At 43.8% G+C, this 24,331-nt stretch overlaps 2 protein-coding genes across 2 annotated transcripts in view; one reads left to right on the top strand and one right to left on the bottom strand.

The window, feature by feature from the left end:
• Window positions 1-2,452: 2,452 nt before the first annotated feature.
• On the bottom strand, window positions 2,453-5,014 carry LOC137281973 (COMM domain-containing protein 2-like). The gene is made up of 5 exons (XM_067813716.1): window positions 4,848-5,014; window positions 4,541-4,618; window positions 4,279-4,361; window positions 3,807-3,980; window positions 2,453-2,964 (listed from the first exon to the last, which is right to left on the bottom strand). The coding sequence occupies exons 1-5, from the start codon at window positions 4,912-4,914 to the stop codon at window positions 2,767-2,769; spliced, it is 600 nt and encodes a 199-aa protein (XP_067669817.1). The 5' UTR covers window positions 4,915-5,014; the 3' UTR covers window positions 2,453-2,766.
• Window positions 5,015-5,287: 273 nt separating this feature from the next.
• The window catches only part of LOC137281972 (centrosomal protein of 63 kDa-like), a 34,095-nt gene continuing 15,051 nt past the window's right edge, over window positions 5,288-24,331 (top strand). The window contains exons 1-11 of the mRNA XM_067813715.1: window positions 5,288-5,511; window positions 8,451-8,536; window positions 8,823-9,012; window positions 9,660-9,755; window positions 10,176-10,319; window positions 15,170-15,283; window positions 15,621-15,755; window positions 16,032-16,151; window positions 16,937-17,082; window positions 17,250-17,336; window positions 23,674-23,785. Coding sequence (XP_067669816.1) covers window positions 8,490-8,536; window positions 8,823-9,012; window positions 9,660-9,755; window positions 10,176-10,319; window positions 15,170-15,283; window positions 15,621-15,755; window positions 16,032-16,151; window positions 16,937-17,082; window positions 17,250-17,336; window positions 23,674-23,785 — 1,191 coding nt within the window. The 5' untranslated portion in view covers window positions 5,288-5,511; window positions 8,451-8,489. The remainder of the gene's footprint in view (window positions 5,512-8,450; window positions 8,537-8,822; window positions 9,013-9,659; window positions 9,756-10,175; window positions 10,320-15,169; window positions 15,284-15,620; window positions 15,756-16,031; window positions 16,152-16,936; window positions 17,083-17,249; window positions 17,337-23,673; window positions 23,786-24,331) is intronic.

Raw genomic sequence — 24,331 nt, 5'->3', positions numbered from 1 at the left:
TACATAGCCGGAGGAGTGTGTTGTGTCGTCAAACAGACACACAAAACAATGCCTGTCAACAATCAGAATGTACACCATGGAAGTTATGTATCAATACAGAGACTACTGAAGGTCATCTGCTGAAGGTTATTTATATACAGTGTTAATAATGATGTTACACACTTCCTTGTATGATGCATTTGTTTATTTTAACATTGCAGTACATTTATTTTTTTTATTTTCCCTTGAGGTGACATTTTAAAACAGTGTGCGAGTTACCTGTTCTTCACACTTAACTGGATTAGTAAAACAATTAAAAACACAATAACGTTGTTTACTCTGCCTCAGGTTGAGTTCTGGTGGGGATGGGTGTATTATCTGCTGTTGAAGATGCTCAGCGACCTGTGAACATCCGGGTTATAATTGATCTTCAGTAACCCAAGCTTACCGTAGGAAGTGACTTGCGGGATCGGTGTTGTCAGGCTGGCTGACTTGATTGACACGTGCCATTGTTGTGTAGATCGATGATCATGACATCAGTCACTGGACTCCCTGGCTCTATTATTTACAACCACTGACTTACAGCTGAAATTTGCTGTGTGGCGTAAAGCAACTTATTACTCGCCCGTTGAGGATATTTAAGAAATACAGTTCATTCTACCACCATGTATAGTGTAATAAAGCACACTTTCGCCCTGAACTATTATAGTTAAAGCACGAGGACGCTGCGTGTGCTAAAGTGTGCTTTATTACGGTCCTCGTGCTTTAACCATAATAGTTCAGGGCGAAAGTGTGCTTTATTACACTATACATGGTGGTAGAACGAACTGTATTTCTAAATTCTAAGATGCTTCTGTGAAAGATCAATGGCGCCGACAATACTTTATCAGACGATAATGTGCACTTTTTGCATTACGTCACAATGTGTTGACGTCACTGCACCATTCCAGTCTGCCCCTTTGATCTTTCACAGAAGCATCTTAGAACATTGTTCTGCTCATCATGAAAATAAGGACACTGATATTACCCAGCCATTGTGTACAGTGGTGTTTAAGTGTTGGATTATTTCTTCCATATAAAAATGTTTTTTCATCCTGGGTCTAGATTTTCGAATTTCGAAGCTCTCTATGATATTCGAAAGTCCCATACATTGACATTACCTACGACAACCTCAGCGCTGAGAGACCTTCGTAAATCTAGGCTCAAAACTGTGTTCCACGGGAGATATCGTTTGTGCGAGATCAAACGTTGCTACACGCCCCTGGAAGATACTACAGTGTAATTGTTTGGGTGGCCATATTACACCAGTGTAGTATCGTAATCGCTAGATGTATGACGTCAGAAGGGTTCCGGGTCATAACGTCACGACGCTTCTGCAGCTCTGGCAGTGGTACTAGACCTTGTCTGACTCGAAGAAAACTAGGAGTCCTCACACTGTAGCAGCTTCTATCTACTTGTGTTGGAAGTAATAAACAGAATACTAACCTCGCTTCCGTGAAATAGTGAAATCAGTAGTCACTTGGGTGGGATTCTTCATACCCCCTTGAGTAGTATATCCATGCTTCTCACTTAATATAACCAGATATCTGGCTGTAAATGCACATGCCTGTCTGACAATTCGTCAATATCAAACAGTCATAATTCCTAGGACAACACTTCAGATTTACAGTCACAAAAATAAACAAGCTACATTACAAATATATTATATTTACAGATAAGCAGTCATGCATAATGGCTGAATCTGACAGGTGATTTTCGGGCATGGCTAACGCCAACAAAGGTTCATCTAAAAGCCTGTACTTGGTACACATGTCGGTACGTATTCGTTTAAACGTGTGGAAGGGAGACTACTCTTGGCAAATTTCATGCAGGCATCTCACTGCCGCTTTGTTAACTCTAAATCAGTACTGCTAAAGATATGCTGTTCCCTCCTCATCCAACCATCTTTATTCCTTCGAGCATGCCAGTCTTCTAGAGCTGTGTGTCATGTGGAAAGTGGTCAGATTAACATATGTTATATGTGTGTTACTGACTGAAGCACAGATTCCAGTACTTTTGAGTACCCGAGTCCCATCTGGGATTCCAACCCATAACTCTTGGAGTTATGCACCAAATCACCACCATATGTCAGTGATTTAAGCCCCTCAGCCATGGCAGCTTCACAAAAATGGAAATCAAACAATTCTGATGTGAGTGAACAAGAACTCTTCCTATGGCTGAAAGCAATGAATACACATTGTTGTCAGACATTGTTTGCTCATCAAGAAATGTCATCTAGGGTTTCTACATTCATAACTTTGTTTACAGGTTGGTGAAACATAATTACACATATACATCAAAGTATCCAATTTCAAAAGAATCTTGTTCTTGTTTCGTGGGCTTGGTTCTTGTGAAATAGAATAACGAGATTCCTATGGGAAGGGAGGTAACCTTTTTAAATAGTTAAAAAAAGCAGTACCTATGTACCACAGTCTTGCATACAGGATATTTATTTCATCCAAATGTTCATACATATTGTTGGGGCAGCCTGAAAATATATATCTTTAATTATTACTTTTTCACAAAGTATATGAGAAAACAATGTAAACTAGTAATAACGTCCTCAGCCATGACATTTTGTAAGCCACATCACAGCACAGCCAAGCACGGTTTTAAATGGAAGAGGAACTCAGCGTATTTTTAAACAAAATACTTCTAATTCGTAGAAACATTTCATATATAAAGAATCTCATCAGAAATATATATATATTATTAATATGTACAAAAACAATAATATAACACCGAAAATTACTTAATATTCCGCACAATTCTTCGACAATATGGTGACTTCATTTCTTGTAATGCTTCGTCTAACACCTTTGTCATGTGTATGAGATTGACAGGATCAGTGATCATCACATGTCTTTCATCCTTCCCACAATCCTTCAGGTGAAGTTTACACAGAATCTGAGGAGTAGTTTGTCTCCGTAACGATCGAGACGCAAGCTGCAATAATAAATACACAATTTTACCTGTGCTTGAAAACACTAAAAGATGCTTCAAATATAATCTTAATGGTGTGTCTCTTTTTTCCTAGCTCAAACTAACTTTAACATTTATTGACAAGACATGACAAATATAAAACAACAAATATTCAAACGAAACATGTATGCATACAACTGTCCTTTTGTGGTTTTTCTAAAAATTCCCTATTACTAAGGCAGAATCACCCATGTGAACTCCTAATTCATAAAGGGAGACAACTCATGCCAAGTACATGCTACTGAAGCAATGAATCACAAATTCATGATAAATGATCATTTGTTTGAAAATAAAAAGAATATTTTTTATCTTCAACATGATTAGCAATAATGAAAAAATAGCAACTATACATAAAGTAAAAACATATACTTGTTTTGAGTCTTCAAATGCAAGATGTTTTGTTTAACTCAGCTAACAAGCTCAACAAACCAACCTATCCACACACCTGCTCTACTCCCTGCTGTTTACAAGATGGGAACAGGATCATTGCACAATAATACAATGGATGGTAAGTTTAAATGCAGCCATTTTCTCCCTTATCACCAAATGGAGCAAAACATGGACACCTGCATCCCCACTGTCACACAGTTATATTGTTACTATCAGCAGTAATATCATACTGTTACAGTATAAACTGGATTAAAATGATACAATGTTACTATGATTGCAGTGTTACAATGATACTGTGACTACACTGTTTTCTCTGTCAGAACTGACTCAATTTCATACATGGCTCACAAACATGTCAGACGTTGACCAGAAACAGACATCTGAGCCAGGCACACAATCACTGCTTAACTTCCTACCTGAACATCAAACCTCCACTCCAGATCGTGGTAGTGGGGCAGGTCCATGGCCATCTCTGCCAAGGTAGCTCGGACCTCCCTGCGGTTGTCGAGGAACACCTGTAGGATGGCCTGCTGCATCTCTTCACTGAATCCTAGACACATGATGGAGTCTTGGAAGTCGATTTCATTCAGCTGAAGTGCAGATCAGTAGAGTGAGTTGGGGTTTCACCAAAAAAACTAATCCAGGTGGTTATTTCTTTTGCTCCATCTTACAAAGGCAAATAATAATTAACAAATGCAACTTCTTGATAACTGGGCAATGTGGAAGTTACTGAAAAACACTGACGTTTAAACTAGATAGTTAGTTTACACTTAGCATTAAATTTGTTTGCATAAGGTGGGCATATCATGACATGCTTACATACTGACTAGAGTTAATTAGCCCAAAATAGGATACTCTTTTCTGTAAATTCTGTACGTGGATACATACCATCAACTTTGAACCCTCAGTGAGAAGGTACATCAGTCCCTCAACTCCATTTTTCACCACTTCAGGACTAACTTCCAGTTTTTCTGCAAAACATTAGGCGACACACATACTGGTGATTTTGAGTGAAAGACTGATGAAACATATGAAAGACTTGGGACTGTACTAGTTGCGATCTGTATCTCATTTCATGACAATTAAAGGGCTCATATTTAGATATTATGGCAATTATAATTGCATTTGTAACAAAATAGGAATATCTTACGTGATGCACTTTGATACACTTTCGGGTTTGCTCCTTTCCTGATGAAATTCAAACTTATTTTGCAGAATTCTTGCACAACTGAAAAAGTGAGAAAATCTTTAGAGAATCAAATTTATGTTACGAAGATATCAAATTTAAGCTTGCAACGAAACATAATGGAAAAAGGAAATGTTTCATCCACATTTAGTCTGTAAAGCTTAAACGGTAAATAATTTTTTCCAAAATGTTGTTATAACTGATTATCTCAGAACAAACATGCATATTTCTGCCACGCCCCCTTCTAACAAATCGCTGAGGAAAATAGTACCGTCGGTGCTGACATCGCTCAGAAAAGACAGATGTTCTTTGTGCTTTTCTTCAAGGACTAACAACATAATTATTTAATTTTTTAGTCGCACAACCACAAATATCGTAATTTTCACTTGCACATCACACTTAGCATGTGATTGAACGTACTACGCAGGTGCAGTTTATGCCGGATATCCGTTCCCAACTTAGTCTATTCTTATCAACAATTTGATGCTGTAGTAATATATCAATAAAATAGTATACTTTACTTGATATATAATCAGTTTTATGAAAAATATATCCTAGATTATTATATTTCTGTATTAATGAAATATTTAGCGTAAGTATATGTAACATGTGTAGGCATTTATCATCAATGCAAAATGAAATTGTAGATTTATGGAATAAGTTTTAGGTTAGTAGTACAAAACCTTATATCCGGCGGAAACCATCCAGATTGTGGTTGTATTTACAAACTGAGCCCGGGAGATTCGGAAGTTTTGAATGCCAGGCTTACTGTTTATTTGTTTTGGCAACAAAACGAAAGAAAGGCAATATCGAATTTGAAAAAACGAAAATGTCTTTCTCTCGCGTATCTTTGGACATTACCTAATCTTGCAAATACATCTTAGTAGTGTCTTGAACGTTTTCCGAGACCACCCAGAACAAGCAGTAACATGTTTGTAAGTTGATGTCGTAAATTGAATAATCAATCACTTTCTGTGTCAGAAGATTAATCCATACAGAAAAATACTGTCTAGCGGGGAATTTTGGGGACTATTATTCGGATTTGAAACATGCTCGAAATGAAGTTTGAACTCAAAGGTTAGGCCTTCCTCTCAGAATATGGGTCCAGTTTGTATTTAGTTGTTTGGGACCCACGTTTACTTGATAAACTCAAAAGAGAATGCATGTATAATAATCAGAACGGATTATTTTCCACGCTGAGGTTGTGATGATAGGATATTATGTGAGGGAGTGGTGAACATGGTGAAAGTAAACTTAGTTTCCAGTCTTTAGCATTTCTGTTTTTAAATGTCTGGCATCTGAAAGGAATAATTTCAATTCATCATTTATAATTTTTACACAAACAAAGTTTGTCAATGATAGATTGTTTATAGTTCATTGGTTGATTTTTCTTTGAACTTGCACATTTATAAATTAAGCATTATGAAACTGCTGACTCTTGTTTAATGTGATATATTAAATGTTAATTAAGTGATTGAATAAATAAGGGCACATAAACAGGTCAAGACGTTCAAATATTGGGTGCTTATTTGATTATTAATGGGATTACCCACACTCTGAGTGTAGTCCCCAAAAGATGCTCACTGACGTATTACTGAATAAATGTTTTTCATATCTGATTACAGAGAAGGGTTATAGACTAATGACTGTTACGGTTATAGGTGACATCCTTACCCTGTCTGTGTATCAGGGCACGGAGTCATCCCACAGGTGACATCCTTACCCTGTCTGTGTAGCAGGGCGTGGAGTCATCCCACAGGTGGCATCCTTACCCTGTCTGTGTATCAGGGCACGGAGTCATCCCACAGGTGGCATCCTTACCTTGTCTGTGTATCAGGGCACGGAGTCATCCCACAGGTGACATCCTTACCTTGTCTGTGTATCAGGGCACGGAGTCATCCCACAGGTGGCATCCTTACCCTGTCTGTGTATCAGGGCGTGGAGTCATCCCACAGGTGACATCCTTACCCTGTCTGTGTATCAGGGCACGGAGTCATCCCACAGGTGGCATCCTTACCCTGTCTGTGTAGCAGGGCGTGGAGTCATCCCACAGGTGACATCCTTACCCTGTCTGTGTAGCAGGGCACAGAGTCATCCCACAGGTGACATCCTTACCCTGTCTGTGTAGCAGGGCGTGGAGTCATCCCACAGGTGACATCCTTACCCTGTCTGTGTAGCAGGGCACAGAGTCATCCCACAGGTGACATCCTTACCCTGTCTGTGTAGCAGGGCGTGGAGTCATCCCACAGGTGACATCCTTACCCTGTCTATGTAGCAGGGCGTGGAGTCATCCCACCGGTGACATCCTTACCTTGTCTGTGTAGCTGGGCGTGGAGTCATCCCACAGGTGACATCCTTACCCTGTCTTTGTAGCAGGGCGTGGAGTCATCCCACAGGTGACATCCTTACCCTGTCTGTGTAGCAGGGCACAGAGTCATCCCACAGGTGGCATCCTTACCTTGTCAGTGTAGCAGGGCGTGGAGTCATCCCACAGGTGGCATCCTTACCTTGTCAGTGTAGCAGGGCGTGGAGTCATCCCACAGGTGGCATCCTTACCCTGTCTGTGTAGCAGGGCACAGAGTCATCCCACAGGTGGCATCCTTACCTTGTCAGTGTAGCAGGGCATGAAGTCATCCCACAGGTGACATCCTTACCCTGTCAGTGTAGCAGGGCATGGAGTCATCCCACAGGTGACATCCTTACCCTGTCTGTGTAGCAGGGCGTGGAGTCATCCCACAGGTGACATCCTTACCCTGTCTATGTAGCAGGGCGTGGAGTCATCCCACCGGTGACATCCTTACCTTGTCTGTGTAGCTGGGCGTGGAGTCATCCCACAGGTGACATCCTTACCCTGTCTTTGTAGCAGGGCGTGGAGTCATCCCACAGGTGACATCCTTACCCTGTCTGTGTAGCAGGGCACAGAGTCATCCCACAGGTGACATCCTTACCCTGTCTGTGTAGCAGGGCACAGAGTCATCCCACAGGTGGCATCCTTACCTTGTCAGTGTAGCAGGGCGTGGAGTCATCCCACAGGTGGCATCCTTACCTTGTCAGTGTAGCAGGGCGTGGAGTCATCCCACAGGTGGCATCCTTACCCTGTCTGTGTAGCAGGGCACAGAGTCATCCCACAGGTGGCATCCTTACCTTGTCAGTGTAGCAGGGCATGAAGTCATCCCACAGGTGACATCCTTACCCTGTCAGTGTAGCAGGGCATGGAGTCATCCCACAGGTGACATCCTTACCCTGTCTGTGTAGCAGGGCGTGGAATCATCCCACAGGTGACATCCTTACCCTGTCAGTGTAGCAGGGCGTGGAGTCATCCCACAGGTGACATCCTTACCCTGTCTGTGTAGCAGGGCGTGGAGTCATCCCACAGGTGACATCCTCACCTTGTCTGTGTAGCAGGGCGTGGAGTCATCCCACAGGTGACATCCTTGCCCTGTCTGTGTAGCAGGGCGTGGAGTCATCCCACAGGAGATCTTACCTTGTCAGCTTGCTGACGGGGTCAACCTCTTTGATCATGTGGACAAGGCGTCTGACTTCAGATAAGACGGTCTGTGGTTCGAATCCCAGCCACTACAGTTCTATGGAGCGAGTGAAGTTGGTCTATAATATTTATTTTTACATGCATATTTAACATTGGTCTCTGTTTACCTCTCTGTTGTTGTGACTATTACAACCATTGATTTGCGAGGTGACTTAGTTGATTGGCACATCAGTTCATTCCATACCATCACCTGTTAACATGAACATGCTCATGCTTACAATCACTGCATTGTTTGTGAGCACTTCATCATTTGCAGTCACATATAGCTGAACTTTATTGAAATGTGGCTTCAAACGAAGACTCCACAATCAATATTTTCTATTTTAGATGATGGTCTTGGGTGTACATTTGAGCTGAGAACACAAAATGGAAAAACTCTCTGGTCTCTGGCTTGAACTGCAAAAACAGGATAAGTGAGTTACAATGTAACTATGTTCCTTTTGTTTGTATGTACAGAATCTTAACAACTGTTGCTAGATGAAGCGTATATTTCACAGGTTATGCAGCCCAATAACCACATGTTTAAATGTTTTCTTCTGTGTTGCCAAATGGACAAGGGAAGCAATGTCATCATGAGCTGATAGTCTGGTGTTGCTTAGGATGTAGAAGTTACCAAGACAAGGAGTTAAAGACAGAAACTGTTTGTTAAATTATCTTAGCAATGTATAACAGTTACTGAAACAAATGTGTGTTACCTAGGTTACCAGGAGGGGGATTGACGTCTTCGTGTCAGGAGGAGCTCCTAGAGCTGATGAGACAGCTAGACATCATGTTGACAGCCAAACGGAGAGACTGGGAGCATGAGACGGCAGCCATTAGGAGTCAACTGGAGATGAAGGACAAGGAGTTGAACATCCAGACCACAACACTAGAACACAAGAACAGACAGGTGAGTACACGATGCCAGAACATGAGAACAGACAGGTGGGCACATCGCACAAAATCAGACAGGTGGGTACATGGCACTAGAACACAAGAAACGACAGATGGGTAGATGACCCAAGAACACAAGAACATACAGGTGGGTACATGACACAAGAAGGTACATGGCACTAGAACAAAAGAACAGATAGGTGGGTACATGACACTAGAACACTAACACAGACAGGTGGGTAAAGTCCATTTGACTCCGATTTTGAGTTAAAATCTCCCCAGTGAATTGCACTCTAACTCAAAAACAAATAATTGTAAATGACTCAAACTAACGCCAAAGTAAAAAAGAAAAACACACCAACTCTGCAGAATTTTGTTATAATTTTTGTCAACAGAACGTAAAAGTTGTTTAACAAATCATCATTATTTTCATTCGATACTGCAACATTTGTGACATGGGTGTAGCAACAGCTCAGGCAACAGTCAGGTAAGCAAGAGGCACGGGCAAATTTGTCACATGACTACTGAAACACTCACTCAAACATCGCCATGTAAGTGTGTCACTCACATTGGTTTTCCCTCCATTACTGCTGAGACACTCACTCACTCAAACATGTCCATATAAGTTTGTCAGCATCAATGTTGGTGTTTAATCTGTTATAGTTTGAGGACATGAAGTCACAGCTGATGCAGGCAAGCCGGACTCGGGACGAGGTTGTTCAGCAGTACGAGGCGCAGGTTGTTCAACTCAGCAGCGAGGTACAATTACAGTTATCCCACATACATGTGTTATATCTCTGTACTGTCATGTTCAAACCCTTGGTCTTGCCCAGTGTTTCATTTAAGAGGTGTCATGGTATATTTGAGGTTTGGTCTTTGGTGTTAGAATCTTTTACTTATAACATTTCAGTTTTGGCAATGTTTAGCAATAAATGAAATACATGAGATAATTACAGATGCGAACTGCAGGGGCAACAGCAGCAGATTGTGTATTGACACATTCCAATCTGGCAGCCAGTTTTTATCTTAAAGTATTTGTGTATGTTTGACCATGCAAGTCTCTATTCAGGGTTGATGGTCATCTGATCCATTGTTTATGCTAAAGCGTCTGTCCCTGCAGTCACTGGTGTTTGATTTCTGTTACATGATCCACTGTTTACAATCACATATCGGTCTCAGGTACAGAGAATGAAGCGGGAGTACGAGAAGCTCCACAAGAAGCACACCCGCCACACGAAGGAGGCTCACCGTCTCAAGGCCGAGACCACCAGTGAGATTGAGGGTAGCAAGACTGAGATGAAACGACTGCGAGATAAGATAGAGGTATGAGCATGCTGGTACATCAGTGACACTGTAGACTGCTGTTGACAAAAGCAACCTTTTGGTGCCTAGAATGAGTTTGACGTTAAAACGGGTCATACTACCTCCATATCTGAAAGATTTCACTTGCTTTTTGTGTGTTGGAGTTGTTCACTCACATGAAGAGTGAGTGAGTTTAGTTTTACGCCGCACTCAGCAATATTCCAGCTATATGGTGGCGGTCTGTAAATAATCGAGTCTGGACCAGACAGTCCAGTGATCAACAGCATGAGCATCTATCTGTGTATTTGGGATCCAGTAACGTGTCAACCAAGTCAGCAAGCCTGACCACCCAATCCCATTTGTCACTTCTTACAACAACCATGGTAACATTCTCACATGAAGAAAACCCCACAAACATATATGTGAGGTATGTTGAAATGGGGTTTTAAGTCGCAATAATATTTAATTCATGACAATTTGCATCCATGTGTATGTGTGGCTACTCATAATAGCCGCTACTACTCGTAAGGTAGCTTTTTGTTGAAGTCCACTGACTTCAAAAATATGAAACCAAATGTGAAAAGCAACTTATATTTTATGTGCTGACAAGTAAGTAAAATATTAAAAAGATAGCCAGCTCATTTTCTGTCATTTCTCAGTTCCCTTCTTTTGAAGTGGATATACATTCACATTCACCCAGAGAAAGCCTTCCTGTTTCCCGACACATCTGTCACATGACCAGCCCTGTTTGTCACTCTCTCCTCCATCGCCCAACAAGATGGTTGGAGTCAACTTGAGTCTCTATAGGGCGTTTAATATCCTTTTATATTCCGGTCCTTTACACAAAATTTAGTGGTATACAGCTTTGGTGTGTATTAATTATCATTATGATATGAAATTGTGGATTAATTTATGTATTGTTTATGTTGTTGCACTGTTGTTTGTTCTTCCAGTGTTCACTGTGAACTTGGTAAGAATGTGTTTTTTTCTCATTTTAGTTTACTGTTCAAATATGTGCTAAAGATTTGTACATAGGCTTTCTCAAGTCATGTCTGGCAATTTGATTCTTATTGTGACTGGTAGCCATGTGCTAACTACTGTTGATATTCAGGTTTATTGTGTATGGCGATGAATTTCAACTCCTACTACCTGAGGTACTGGGCTTCAGGGAATCAGCGCAACATGCAGCATCTACTAGACCTTTAGCATCTACATCTACAACAACACTCCTACCTCCAGAGAGTCTACTTTCAATGCAGACACCGACATGTCGGATGCTTTTGCGAATCTGCAGTCGCTGTAGCATTTGGACATAGTCATTCATCAACAACTATTACAGTCACCTTATATGATGATTCAACAGCTGCGAAAGGTCTGTTGAATGAAGAAGGTGCAAAGATCTTTGCACCTTCTTCATTCAACAGACCTTTCGCAGCTGTTGAATGAAGAAGGTGCAAAGATCTTCACCGTCAACTGTGCGAAAGGTCTGTTGAATGAAGAAGGTGCAAAGATCTTCACCATCAACTGTGCGAAAGGTCTGTTGAATGAAGAAGGTGCAAAGATCTTCACCGTCAACTGTGCGAAAGGTCTGTTGAATGAAGAAGTTGCAAAGATCTTCACCATCAACTGTGCGAAAGGTCTGTTGAATGAAGAAGGTGCAAAGATCTTCACTATCAACTGTGCGAAAGGTCTGTTGAATGAAGAAGGTGCCAAGATCTTCACCATCAACTGTATCATCTCCACACAGTTTAGACAATGCACTGTGTGAATGCTCCTGCTGACAAAGATCTTCACCATCAGCTGTGTCATCTTGACACAGTTTAGAACCTTCAAGAAGAGTGCACACACATGTATCCTGCTACAGTTTCAAGGATTCACCGACAGCATCCCCCAATCATCACAGACGTCGTCATCATTCATCATCTGCGTTGGATGTGGTCTCCACACGCAGACCAGCATGAAGTCATTCATGGAATGACAACCACCCAGGGATGCATGCAGGAATGCAGACATTCAGCGCCGGGACGACATTCAGCGAACCCTTTTGGACCACTTGCGAATATATTCACGGAAGAACAGAGATGACTCGGAGAGTCGCTGGCTTACATCAGAGGGAAAAGGAAGTGGTCTTCTTGGACTCAGAGATTATATCTTTCATTAAAAATCTTCGCAACACAAAAGAGTTGAGACATGATTCAAGCCATGATGCTGCAAGTTCTACTCTCTCCATTACCACTACGACAGTGGCAGTGTCTTCTCAGTCTACTCACTTCAGCGCAGCATTTGGCCTGAAGGGAAAGACTACAACTACACCCATTACAACGTTGCAGAAACTTGTTTAACAGAGCTGATCTGTCATCTCTACGTAGATGCGTCTATACTAGGTTGAGGCGCCCACCTGGAAAACTAGGTTGCATCAGGAATTTTCGCAAACAACGAATGCACTCTGCATGTCAACCACCTGGAGATGAAAGTTGTGATCAATGCAGTACAACACTGATCGACCGCACTGACAAATAAAGAACGGACTACTGATGGTCCACACCAACAACTCCGCACTAGCGTCCTACATAAATAGGCAAGGGTAAACATGATCTCAGGCTGTTACAGCTAATCTTTCATCTCTTCGACATCATTGATGACTTGAATCTCTACTTAAAGGCATGCCACATCCCAGGTGCATACAACATCTTGGCAGACGTTATATCATTTTTTTTACAACCATCACCGACAGAGTGGATACATCAGGAGGCGTTTCGACTCATCAGTCAGATATTCGGATCACCACAAATAGATTTATTTGCCACCAGGAACCAACATTCATATCTCCAGTACCGGATCCGTGTGCATAGGCAGCAGTCACTGTCAGCATCTCATGGGAAGGAAGGAATGTTTACACGTTCTTGCCTTGGGTCGTACTACCAAAAGTCATCGGTAAGAGAAAATAGACGTCAATGCTACAAGACTCTCAGAATGGAGAAACCTACTCATCCATCCACACACCAAACAAACACTCAGATATCGTTCCAACTACATGTTTGGATCATATCCAAAGCCTGCTTGACACATCAAAGATACTCTGCTAAGATAGCGAAGACAGTCACCTTAGCTCTACGTAGTTCTACTCGCACCTAGGACAGTGGTAAATGAATGCGATTTAAGACATACACCAAGGACATCACTGCAACGTAAGCCACACATCCTCAAGTAGCAGACTACTTATGTCACCTAAGGCATACTACAGGACTTAAAGATTCTACACTATCGACCTACTTAGTGGCACTCAGCTATGTCATCACCAGGAGATTTGGGGTCAAGATGACCAAAGTGCCGGTTTTACTCGCTCTTCTATGCTCTTCACGCTGGAAGACCAGTAACGCAGATTTAAAGCACTAGCTTGGAACTTGAATGTTGTACTTCAACATCTCACCAGTGACACTTATGAGCCTCTAGATCTGACATCCTTCAAACTGTTGACACAGACAAGACCTTTTCAACTTGCCACAGCTGCACGGATGTCAGAAATACAACTTCAATTCTAAATGATTCAACACCAATGATTGTGAGACTGCGCACCAAGGACTGTGATGGAATTTTATCACCAAAAATCAACTGCCTGGTCAACTTGTATGACAGTTCCACATTCCAGCATTATTGACAGTCCTTGGGCACATGATACACAGGCTTTACCAGTATACCCAGACAGTGCATTGTAAATACAGCCTCAGTGAACCAAGTCAAGGAGACAAATGTTCAAGCACCTATTCATCCCACTATCTAATGAGACAACTACCGTTATACTGGGGGCCTCCAATCCACATGACGTAAGAGCCTTGGCGTTGACACCTGCTCTACATGGAAGTAGCTCCTTTACAACAATAATGGAGGGCTGCTTTTGGAGATCATCCACAGTGTTTGCCAACAACTACCTATGAGACATCACCACGTCACTGGCATTCACCAGTTTGGGACACTTGTTGTACCGCAACAACTAAAGGTTCCACTAAGGCATTGAGTTTCACTCTCACCTTTTCATCAAGAATGATGATGACCCTGTACTTGTAAAGGAGTTGCTTGTACATGAAGAAGGGTCGCAAATCTCTGATGAGGACATCATGAAGAAAGAGTTGCTATAGACAGCTAGAATCTAGACGCTCCAAGACGCTCTGCACTGTAAAGTGGTTGGGAGTTCATGCACACGTCTCGAACAGACTAGCATGAGTGATTATGACCCAGTTCTTATAATGAAAATACTTGTACAAGTGAAGGATCGCAACTTGTCTTGATAGGAATTTTGACACTAACTGATCTATATATCATCACGTTCCACTCAGCAATCTCTTCACAAGAAGAGAAGTTTGACTGGATGTGAACCCCTGGTTTCAAAGATGAAGGCGTTACATTTCCAGAAATGGAAGTAAGAGTACTGTGCGTACTTATACGACAACAAACAGAATTCATCATGGTCTGACCCACTGCCAATTCTGTCAGATTCTGTAAGCAAATAAGCATGAGTCAGGATAAGGAAAATTATGTAATTTTCCAAATAAAATTGATATTTTTTGCTTATTCTGACTCGCAACGTCAAGCCCTCCTTACCACCCCAATCAGACACTTTGGATTCTCTGCAATTCTCATGTCAGGCTTATGGAAGGGCTGGTCATGTGACCGATGTGGCGGGAAACGGGGAAGCTTCCTGTGGGTGAATGTGATTGTATGTCCGCTTCAAAAGAAGGGAACTTCAAGGGATATCAAGTGTTCTACAATCTTTGCATAGAGGGAGGAGATAAGCAAATAAGCATGAGTCAGGATAAGTATAAAATATAAATTTTATTCAGAAAATTACATTTTTGTGTATGCGATTGCTGTAGGAGTATCGTGAGAGGCTGCAAGACAGCGAGCAGCAGCGAAAAGTGTTGAAGAAACAACTGGACACAGTAGAAGCTCAGAAAAGGGCGCTGGCAGAGAAGTGTGAATTTGTACAGGTATGATAGATGTTTGGGGATGTGTTTACATTTAAACTATTGTATTTACTAGAAATGGGATGGGTGCAAGCTGGATGAATGTGATCCAGACTCAGTTGTTTACAGACTGCCGCCAAATGGCTGGAATATTGCTTACAGCAGCATAAGACTAAACTTAATCACTCACTCAAAGGTCATGTGTTCATTGGTTCCATAACTGAATCTCATATAAAATGGCTAGGAGTCAATTTTGTTTGGATCTTTCCTTCATGGTGACTAGTAAAGTTGAAGATGGAGATCAGCTGTTTGCTATTTATTAAGTGAAAGGTATTTGAAGAAGTTTTGGACAATGTTTCAGCAACAGTCTCAGACCTATCAATCGCAGATCGACCGGCGCCGACAACTCCAGGACAACACCGAGCTCAACCTGAAGACAACCATCACCCAGCTGGAGGGACAGGCAGAGAGACAGGGTGACATCATCACCACGCAGGTAGGTAGTTGTCACCACACATGTAGATATACACCATTACTACACAGGTTGTCGTCACCACAGGTAGATAGGCATCACCACACAGGTAGGTAGGCATCACCACACAGGTAGAAAGTCATCACCACACAGGTAGAAAGTCATCACCACACAGGTAGAAAGTCATCACCACACAGGTAGAAAGTCATCACCACACAGGTAGGTAGTCCAGTAACACTGCCTGGATATTACTGTAAACACTGTAAATATTCACTCACTTACTCGCTTCTTTTTAAACAGGAAGAAAAGATACGGAAGTTGAAGGCATCACTGAGCGAGGCTATGAATGCCCACAAACGTGCAATGAACGACAATGAGAAACTGCTGGATGATCTGAAGAAAGCAAATACCAGCATCAGAGTAAGAGTTTTACAGGCAAAACTTCTGTGTACCCCGAACTGGACCTAGCGTAATCAGATCCTAGCTGGCACATGTATAAAATATGAATGATAATCAAAATATGAAGGAAAATAGTTCCCCTGTAAAGACAGTATGCAGTAGCACCCTGTCCCCTAGACACTTTGATTTGAAAAAAATGTTTTCATGTAAAATAATGGTAGATATGAGGATAACTTGGTTTCCTGAGCAGAGTTAGCTCCCTTCCTCAATTCACCTCTAAATAAGCTGTCTTGGGTTAATATATTTTCCAATGTCTTCTTACTGATACTGTATATGAAGATAAGACTACATAACAGTTACTTGTCTCACAGAGAACATGAAGATAAGACTACATAACAGTTACTTGTCTCACAGAGAACATAGAGTTTTAATCAGATATGGAATCTGTGCTTTGGTCCCTATTTAAGTTTTTTCTTTGTGTAAGAAAGGTTCCTGTTACACATAGCTTCTGAATAATCAGGATCCAGTCACTTAGGGTTCCACTTAAAATTATTGGTTTATTGACCACCAAACAAATACTTTGACTTGTATTGTGAGGAACAAATATTTAGTCTGAATGGACTTTATAATTAGCAGTCCATGACTTCAGCCACAAAATGCTCAAATTCAGTTTCGTCTGGTAAGCTCTGCATGAGAATATCAAATGAACATGCTGTTTCAAGTTAAGATAGATGCAGATCAGTAATCAGTATAGTTGTATACATACTCGTCACTGAGATTTGTTCAGATTGTGATGTTTGCTCCAGCGGCTGGAAGGGGAGAAACAGCAGGTTGAGCTGGAGGTGCAGTCCCGAGAAGACCTCCTCCGTGCGGCAAACGAGGACGCCCAGCAGTACAGCCAAGAGGTCTCATTGTTGGAACAATCTCTGTCAGCCAAAGACGATATTATCAAGTAGGTCACCAAATCATTCATGTTGGAACATGTAACTTCAGGAATTTCTTTCAGTTACATGTCAGCCATGTTGGTGAACATTGAGTTTCTAGAGGCAGCTATGTTTGTATTATGTGGCAGCCATGTTTGCGAAATTTTGTGAGTTATAGTCTGACTATATTTTTCAGAAACCTTGGTGACAGTGCTCGTCAAGAGGAGGCAGAACAAGTGATGCTGTTACGTCAATCACTCAACGAGGCTAAAGAGGATTGCAGGTAGGAAGATATATCTTCAGAGAGACTTGAGAGTTCCAACTAGCGCAGAGGACAAGAAAAATCTTCTGACTGCAATCTTTACTTTATGGGCCAAAATTGTCCATGAGTGCTCACCACTTCAATTTTCCAAGGAATTTGAACTATATAGACCTGAAGGATATGTAAATACAGGACTACAAAGGACCTAACTCTGAGAACATACGAATTCTTTTTCATAGAGATCCTCCTTGGGGTACTTCTAAGCATTTAAATGTTCCTTAAATTCTTGACAAGTACTAAGATGAGTAACTCAGAGACTCAAACTGTTTGTATGGTTTCTTTATTAGACGCATGGGTGCTTTAGGAATCATTTTTTACAGTTTACTTGTCAAAATGTTGTAACTTTTTTGCTGTCCCTGTTGGTAGCCACGTGGTTGGCATAATGGTGGAAGGCAAGCTTTTTTCCCGCCAAAACTTTTAACTTTCTATGGCAGTCTTTTTAAAGTAAGCGTTGTTCAGCTATACTGTTTCATATATTTTATTAATATCATTTCCATATTTACTGCAATTTGAATAAATTTGTCGTAAATTATGGTGAAGTGGCACTTAGCTCATATTTGGGCTCAGGACCCTCCGTCCAAGCATTCACACAAAAAGACAAGCACAGCTTCCTCTTTGGAGGGGTCGGCTAAGAAGGCCAGGGTGTCTAGGGACCCTTCCCCTTCTCCTGCCACGTTATTCTCTGCAACAACCCCTGCTTCTCAAACACCATTAATTTCTGTTGATTCCATTAATGCCTTGTTTCAGCAGCAGATGTCCTCGGTCGAATCAATGATAGATTCGGCGCTGTCGGGTTTCCGAAAGGAACTTGACGCCCGATATTCATTGGGCGAACCTAGTGTCTCGACCCTTCTCAGTCCTTCTGTTCCTTCGTGTTCCGTCTCGGAAACGCCCTCGGCAGGCTCGCTTTACGGTGAGAGTTCCCTTTCCGAGGAGAGTGAGGAGATAGATATGGAGGAGGAGGGGATTCACTGTTCGAACCGCCGGTGGTGGACGAGTGTGTGTACGCCTCGGTCACCCTGGGGGGTCCTCCTCCTCTTCCTTGGCCTCGGCCAGGCAGGGCCGGCGGCTGCCGCCCTTCTCCACGGCAGCTCCAGCGCTGAGGTCTGCCTATCGTTCCTTCGAGGAATCGTATAGGTATGCGGCCCAGCAGCTCAGAGTTGTGGTTCATTCAGCTTCTCTTTCTGCTTTGCAGGGGCAGCTGTTGGACGGAGAGTCGTCGGCAGTTTTGGGCCGGCAGCTTACGGATGTGCACTCTCATCTGGCATGGGACAGCATTAGGTGCTGTGCCAGCCAGATGATGGGGGCTGTCATGGGGTTGTGTCGGCTATGGTTGTCCGTAGCCAGGTACTCTCCCGCTACCCAGCAGGCACTCCTAGCAGTGCCCTACAGGTTGGGATCTTCCCTCTTCCCTGGGGCACTGCAGGTTGTGCGGGAGGCTGTTAGCACTTTCAAGGACTCTAAGCCCTTGTTGGAGCAACCCTCATCGTCTCGCCAACGGCCTCCCACTCTTGCTTCGGCTTACCCTTTGGCGCCGGCGAAGGAAAGTGCTCCACTGCAGCACAAACAAAGCAAGAGGGCGAAAGGCAAAGGCAAGGGGCCTGAGTTGCAGCAGTCACAGCAACAGCAGCCTTTTCAGGGCAAAGGGAAGCCTGCCCCGGCTTCCCATTAAACATTTGTCCAGAGCCTTTAGTGTCCCTCGCACAAGCAGGCGGAGAACTGCTGAATGTGGGGATACATTACCTTGCACCAGAAGTCCCTGTAGGCGGCAGGCTGTCACTATTCCTTTCGGAATGGCAGGCAGCCACTTCAAATCCCTGGGTCCTGTCCACAGTCAGGGATGACCATATGCCACAGTGGAAGCGAGACACTCCACGCTTCTCAGGGATTCGACACACGCCAGTGCCGTTCTCCCGGGAAAAAGCAGAGGTCTTCCGTGCCGAGGTCCAGTCGTTACTGAACAAAGCAGCCATCGAGGTGGTTCCGGAAGATCAGCAAGAAGACAGGTTTTATTCTACGTACTTCCTTGTGACCAAGAAGGACGGAGGGTTCAGACGTATCTTGAATCTCAAGGGGCTGAACAAGCTCATAGAGGTTCCGTCCTTCAGGATGGAGACACTGCGGCCAGTGATCTCTTCCGTGGAGACAGGGGATTGGCTCACGTCAATCGATCTCAAGGACGCTTACCTCCATGTCCCGATACACTTCGAGTTCAAGAAATACCTTCGGTTTTCGTTCGACGAGAAGTGTTATCAGTTTTGGGTTTTGCCCTTCGGCATCTCCACGGCGCCCAGGGTGTTCACCAAACTTATGTTGATTCCAGCTCAGCTAGCCAGGTCACGGGGCAGGTGTTGTCATCCGTACCTGGACGATTGGCTTTTGAGGGGCCTTGGGCTCCTGTTGTCACACGATGCCACACAGCAAGTGATGGACAGCCTGTTGAAGCTCGACTGGATCATCCATCTCAAGAAATCAGACCTGACCCCCATGCAGGATCTGGTGTTCTTGGGGGCACGGTTCAATACGGCACAGGGGATTGTTTCCCTAGCCCCAGACTGCATCGTCAAAGTTCAGAGAATTGCACTTCAGTTTCTCGAGTCCCCCAGGGCCACAGCAAGAATTTGGCTTCATTTGCTGGGGACTATGGCGGCTACAGTGGACGTGGTCTGGCGTGCAAGGTTGAGGATGCGACCCATTCAACATGCGTTGGCCCAGTTGTAGTCCCATTGGAAGAGGTACGAGATTGTTCTCGAGACTCCTGCTTGGCTGATTCCTCACCTGCGGTGGTGGACGGAAGTCTGAAATCTGTCCAGGGGGATCCCCTTAGAGACGCCGACGCCTTCCCTCTCAATTCAGATGGACTCCTCCCTCACAGGCTGGGGGGGGGCGTCCTGGGCGAACTATCAGTCTCGGGCTGTTGGGCCGAGGATGAAGTCACCCTACACATCAATGTGTTGGAATTGAGAGCAGTCCGCCAGGTGTTCGAGAGCTTCATGGAGTCAGTGCGGGGTCAAGTGGTTCGCCTAGAGATGGACAACCAGACCACTATGACGTATATCCTGAAGCAAGGCGGCACAGTGTCTCCGTCCCTCCTTCAGGAGGCGTGGCAGTTTCTGCTGTGGTGCGACCTTTTCTACATTTGGGTGCTCCCCGTATATCTCCCGGGCATAGACAACGTTCGCACAGATGTGCTATCGAGACGTATACTAGCCCCACACGAATGGATGCTGCATCAGGGGATATTCGGGATTATTTCCCAGTTGTTCGGGTTGTTCCAGGTAGATCTGTTTGCCTCTGGGGCGACAAGTCAGATTCCTGTGTTTTGCTCAAGGATACCGGATCCGAGAGCGATAGCCAATGACGCCTTTCTGCTCGATTGGACAGACAAAGTGCTGTGGGCGTTCCCACCAGTTCCTCTGATCTCACGAGTCCTCTCGCAGCTGACCGCACAACCGGCTCGACTACTTGTGCTTCTGGCACCGCTTTGGTCGGCTCAAAGCTGGTTTCCGGTAATTCTCAGGTTTCTGGCTCAGCCTCCTGTACTATTACCCTTTCGACTGACTATCCCAGAGGGGAGTGCCACACCCGAATCCCAGGATTCGGTGGGTGGCTTGGCTGCTGTCCGGAGTCGCCTCCATGCGAGAGGAGTTCCTGCATCAGTTGCAGACACAATTCTGGCTTCGCGGAGGGATTCGACGAACGTTCAATATGAGGATAGATGGGCCTGTTATGCGCGCTGGTGTGTCGACAGGGGGATTCTCAATCCCTTTTCTGCAGATCTAGTATCTGTGTTGGAGTTTCTACAATCTAAACTGGAAGCTGGTCTGGCCGCTTCTACAGTTAGGGGCTACTCCACGGCAATCTCTTCCTTCCACATTCCTGTCGATGGTGCATTATTGGGGCAGCACCCTCTAGTTCAGTGCTTCCTTGCATGCGTGGACAGAATCCGTCCGTCTGTCCGGCGGATTAGTTCCCTGTGGGACTTACCAGTCATTCTTGATTGGCTGTCCGGTCCTCTTTTTCACAACCTGTCGGCTCTGTCCCTGTTGACATGGAAGACTACTTTTCTTGTGGCGGTAACTTCTGGGAGGCAGGTAGGCGACATACACGCTATGTCAGCCAACCCTGAATTAATGGTGTTTCACAAAGACAGAGTGAGCATTCGATTGCCAGATACTTACCGTCCTAAGAGAGACAGCACCTTTCACGTAACTGCGCCTATTGAGCTCCCTGCTTTCACGCAGCCTTCACTGCCCAGTACCTCTCTTCAATGTGCTCAGATCTTAGATGTCCGTAAGACCCTTAAGGCTTATATCAAACGAACAAAAGACATTAGGAAGAATGATCAATTGTTCTGCTGTTATGGTGGTGGCAATTCTGGCCTTCCGGCAAACAAGCAGACCATATCTGGGTGGCTTGTCTCTGCCATTTGTATGGGATACACCTCGAAAGGTCGTGCGCCCCCTGGGGGTTTGAAAGCACATTCAGTTAGGGCTGTGGCAGCGTCTAAGGCATATACGTCTGCCTTGCCCATAGGGAAGATCTGCTCCGCGGCTATTTGGAGCCGAACGAGCACGTTCATCCGTCATTACCAGTTAGACAGACTGTCAAGCAAGCGTGCTCGGTTTTGCCAGTCAGTTCATTTGACATTGTGGCTGCAATAAGTAGACTGGTGGTGGTGTCTTACTTTATACTTTCCATCTTTTATCCCGGTGGTGTGCTCTATTATGGTGGTGGTATTTTTCGTTACCGGTCTAGACTGTCTGAGTCCTTCCCTAGCACGTTGGCCGGTGCCTGAGAATGGAACTTAATATATCGGTCGCCTGTCCTGGCTCCCGTTTTTGGGGAAAAAGGGGGGGGGGGGGCAATTTTTTAGAGGCACCCTACGGCTTTCTCGTAGAATGGTAGTGTACTAGCCTGGCCCTGGTCCGCACACCCGCCGCAAGGCACAGAGGGTCACGTGACCAGGTAAGTTTGATTCCTTGTTACTTTCAGTTCGTAATAAAGGTTATCATCTTATGTCAGGTTTATGAGCAGACAGAATGCCTCTCCCTAAGATCAGTCTTTAGGAGTCTGTCTTATGCTTATAAGTACCCCCAGGAGGATCTCTATGAAAAAGAATCGAACAAACCTGTAGAGGTTGCAGATTCTTTGAATAGAGTCCTCCTTCGGGTACGGCCACCCACCTCCCCACATTCCATCTGTATTGCTAACAGAACGGAAGTGTTTTTCTGGAGGCTATAGTCTGAAGAGTTACCTGCTCTTGACTGTCACGGGGCCAGAGGCCCTGTAGGGGTGGTCTCACAAGACAAAAATGATGTTTTTTGTTTTGTACATATTTTTATTGAAAAAATATAGTTACAACTGTCGCAAGAATTTAAAGAACATTTAAATGCTTATAAGTACCCCAAGGAGGACTCTATTCAAAGAATCTGCAACCTCTACAGCTTTGTTCGAATTAGGTTCATACGAATCCTTGGCTTGAAAACATTTCTTCTTGCTTTATGTTTATCATGCATCTTGTTCCTCGACCTACAACCAAGTGGGGACTTTCGTTAGAATGGTTTCCAGTATTGCTGACTGTACGCAGTGGTCAGACCGGTATGATTAGGCAGGGACATAGCTGACTGGGTGTGTCGTTCTTCCTGATGGCCAAGTGGTCAGACCGGTATGATTGGGCAGGGACATAGCTGACTGGGCGTGTCATTCTACCTGATGTCCAGGTGGTCAGACTGGTATGACCGGGCAGGGACATAGCTGACTGGGCGTGTCATTCTACCTGATGTCCAGGTGGTCAGACTGGTATGACCGGGCAGGGACATAGCTGACTGGGCGTGTCATTCTACCTGATGTCCAGGTGGTCAGACTGGTATGACCGGGCAGGGACATAGCTGACTGGGCGTGTCATTCTACCTGATGTCCAGGTGGTCAGACTGGTATGACCGGGCAGGGACATAGCTGACTGGGCGTGTTGTTCTACCTGATGTCCAGGACAATTGTTTGGATTCCAGCATTTAATCGTTTGTTGTTGTTAGGTAAAATGGCTTATTGGCTCTTCTACGCTGACTTTGGTTTTCACTGGACTGAGTTTGTCAAATCATAGTACACACCTCTGGTTCAAACAGATGATGTGATTGCTCCTCCGCTTTAGATGCCAATATTTGATGGAAAAAGCCTTCCAAAACTTTTTGATGTAATTATCAATACAATAATACCTAACACACTTTCCAGATTGACATGTTTATAAACTGATGGTGTAGCCTTGACTGCAAGCCCTGTCACTTACTGTATTAACTAGATCTCACAAGAGAGCCCAGAAGAAGCTGAGAGATGAGGTGACTATCTTGGAGAGCAAGCTTGAGAATTCCGTCAAACTACGAGACAGCATTGCACAAAAGCTTGATGAGAAGGTTTGTTACAGAAGCATGCTAAATGGGGAGGTATGAGTTCAGGATTTAGATGAAGTGAGAGGATTTCTAGAGTTCAGGATTTAGATGTACAGAGAGTATTCCCAGAGTTCTAGATTTAGATGAGAGTATTCCTTGAGTTTAGGATTTAGATGTACTGAGAGTATTCCTTGAGTTCAGAGATTAGAGGTATTGAGAATTTACATAGTATTTCTTCAATTTTCCCTTATCCTGACTCAAGCTGAATTGCTTGTCACCTTTTCCCTGGCGAAGGTAGTGGAAATACATGAAATCCCTTGAAGTTCCCTTCTAAAAGAAGCCAACATAAAAATACACTCACCCACGAGTAGCCTCCCCTTTCCCGCATAATTGGTCTGCTGACCGACCATGCTTCTCAGACAACTCTCTCCTTATCGGCTGACGAGGGTGGCTGGAGTTACCTAGGGTCTCCACTACGGCGATATGTTTTTGAACTGTTGCAGTCCTTTTACTATATTTATGTAATATGTGGTATTTGGTTTATGTGTATGTATCACAATTTGTTTATAT

The sequence above is a fragment of the Haliotis asinina genome, chromosome 4, assembly GCF_037392515.1.
Source record: "Haliotis asinina isolate JCU_RB_2024 chromosome 4, JCU_Hal_asi_v2, whole genome shotgun sequence".
Lineage (NCBI taxonomy): Eukaryota > Metazoa > Mollusca > Gastropoda > Lepetellida > Haliotidae > Haliotis > Haliotis asinina.
Note: the sequence above shows the minus strand (reverse complement) of the source record. Positions and strands in the feature narration are given on the sequence as shown.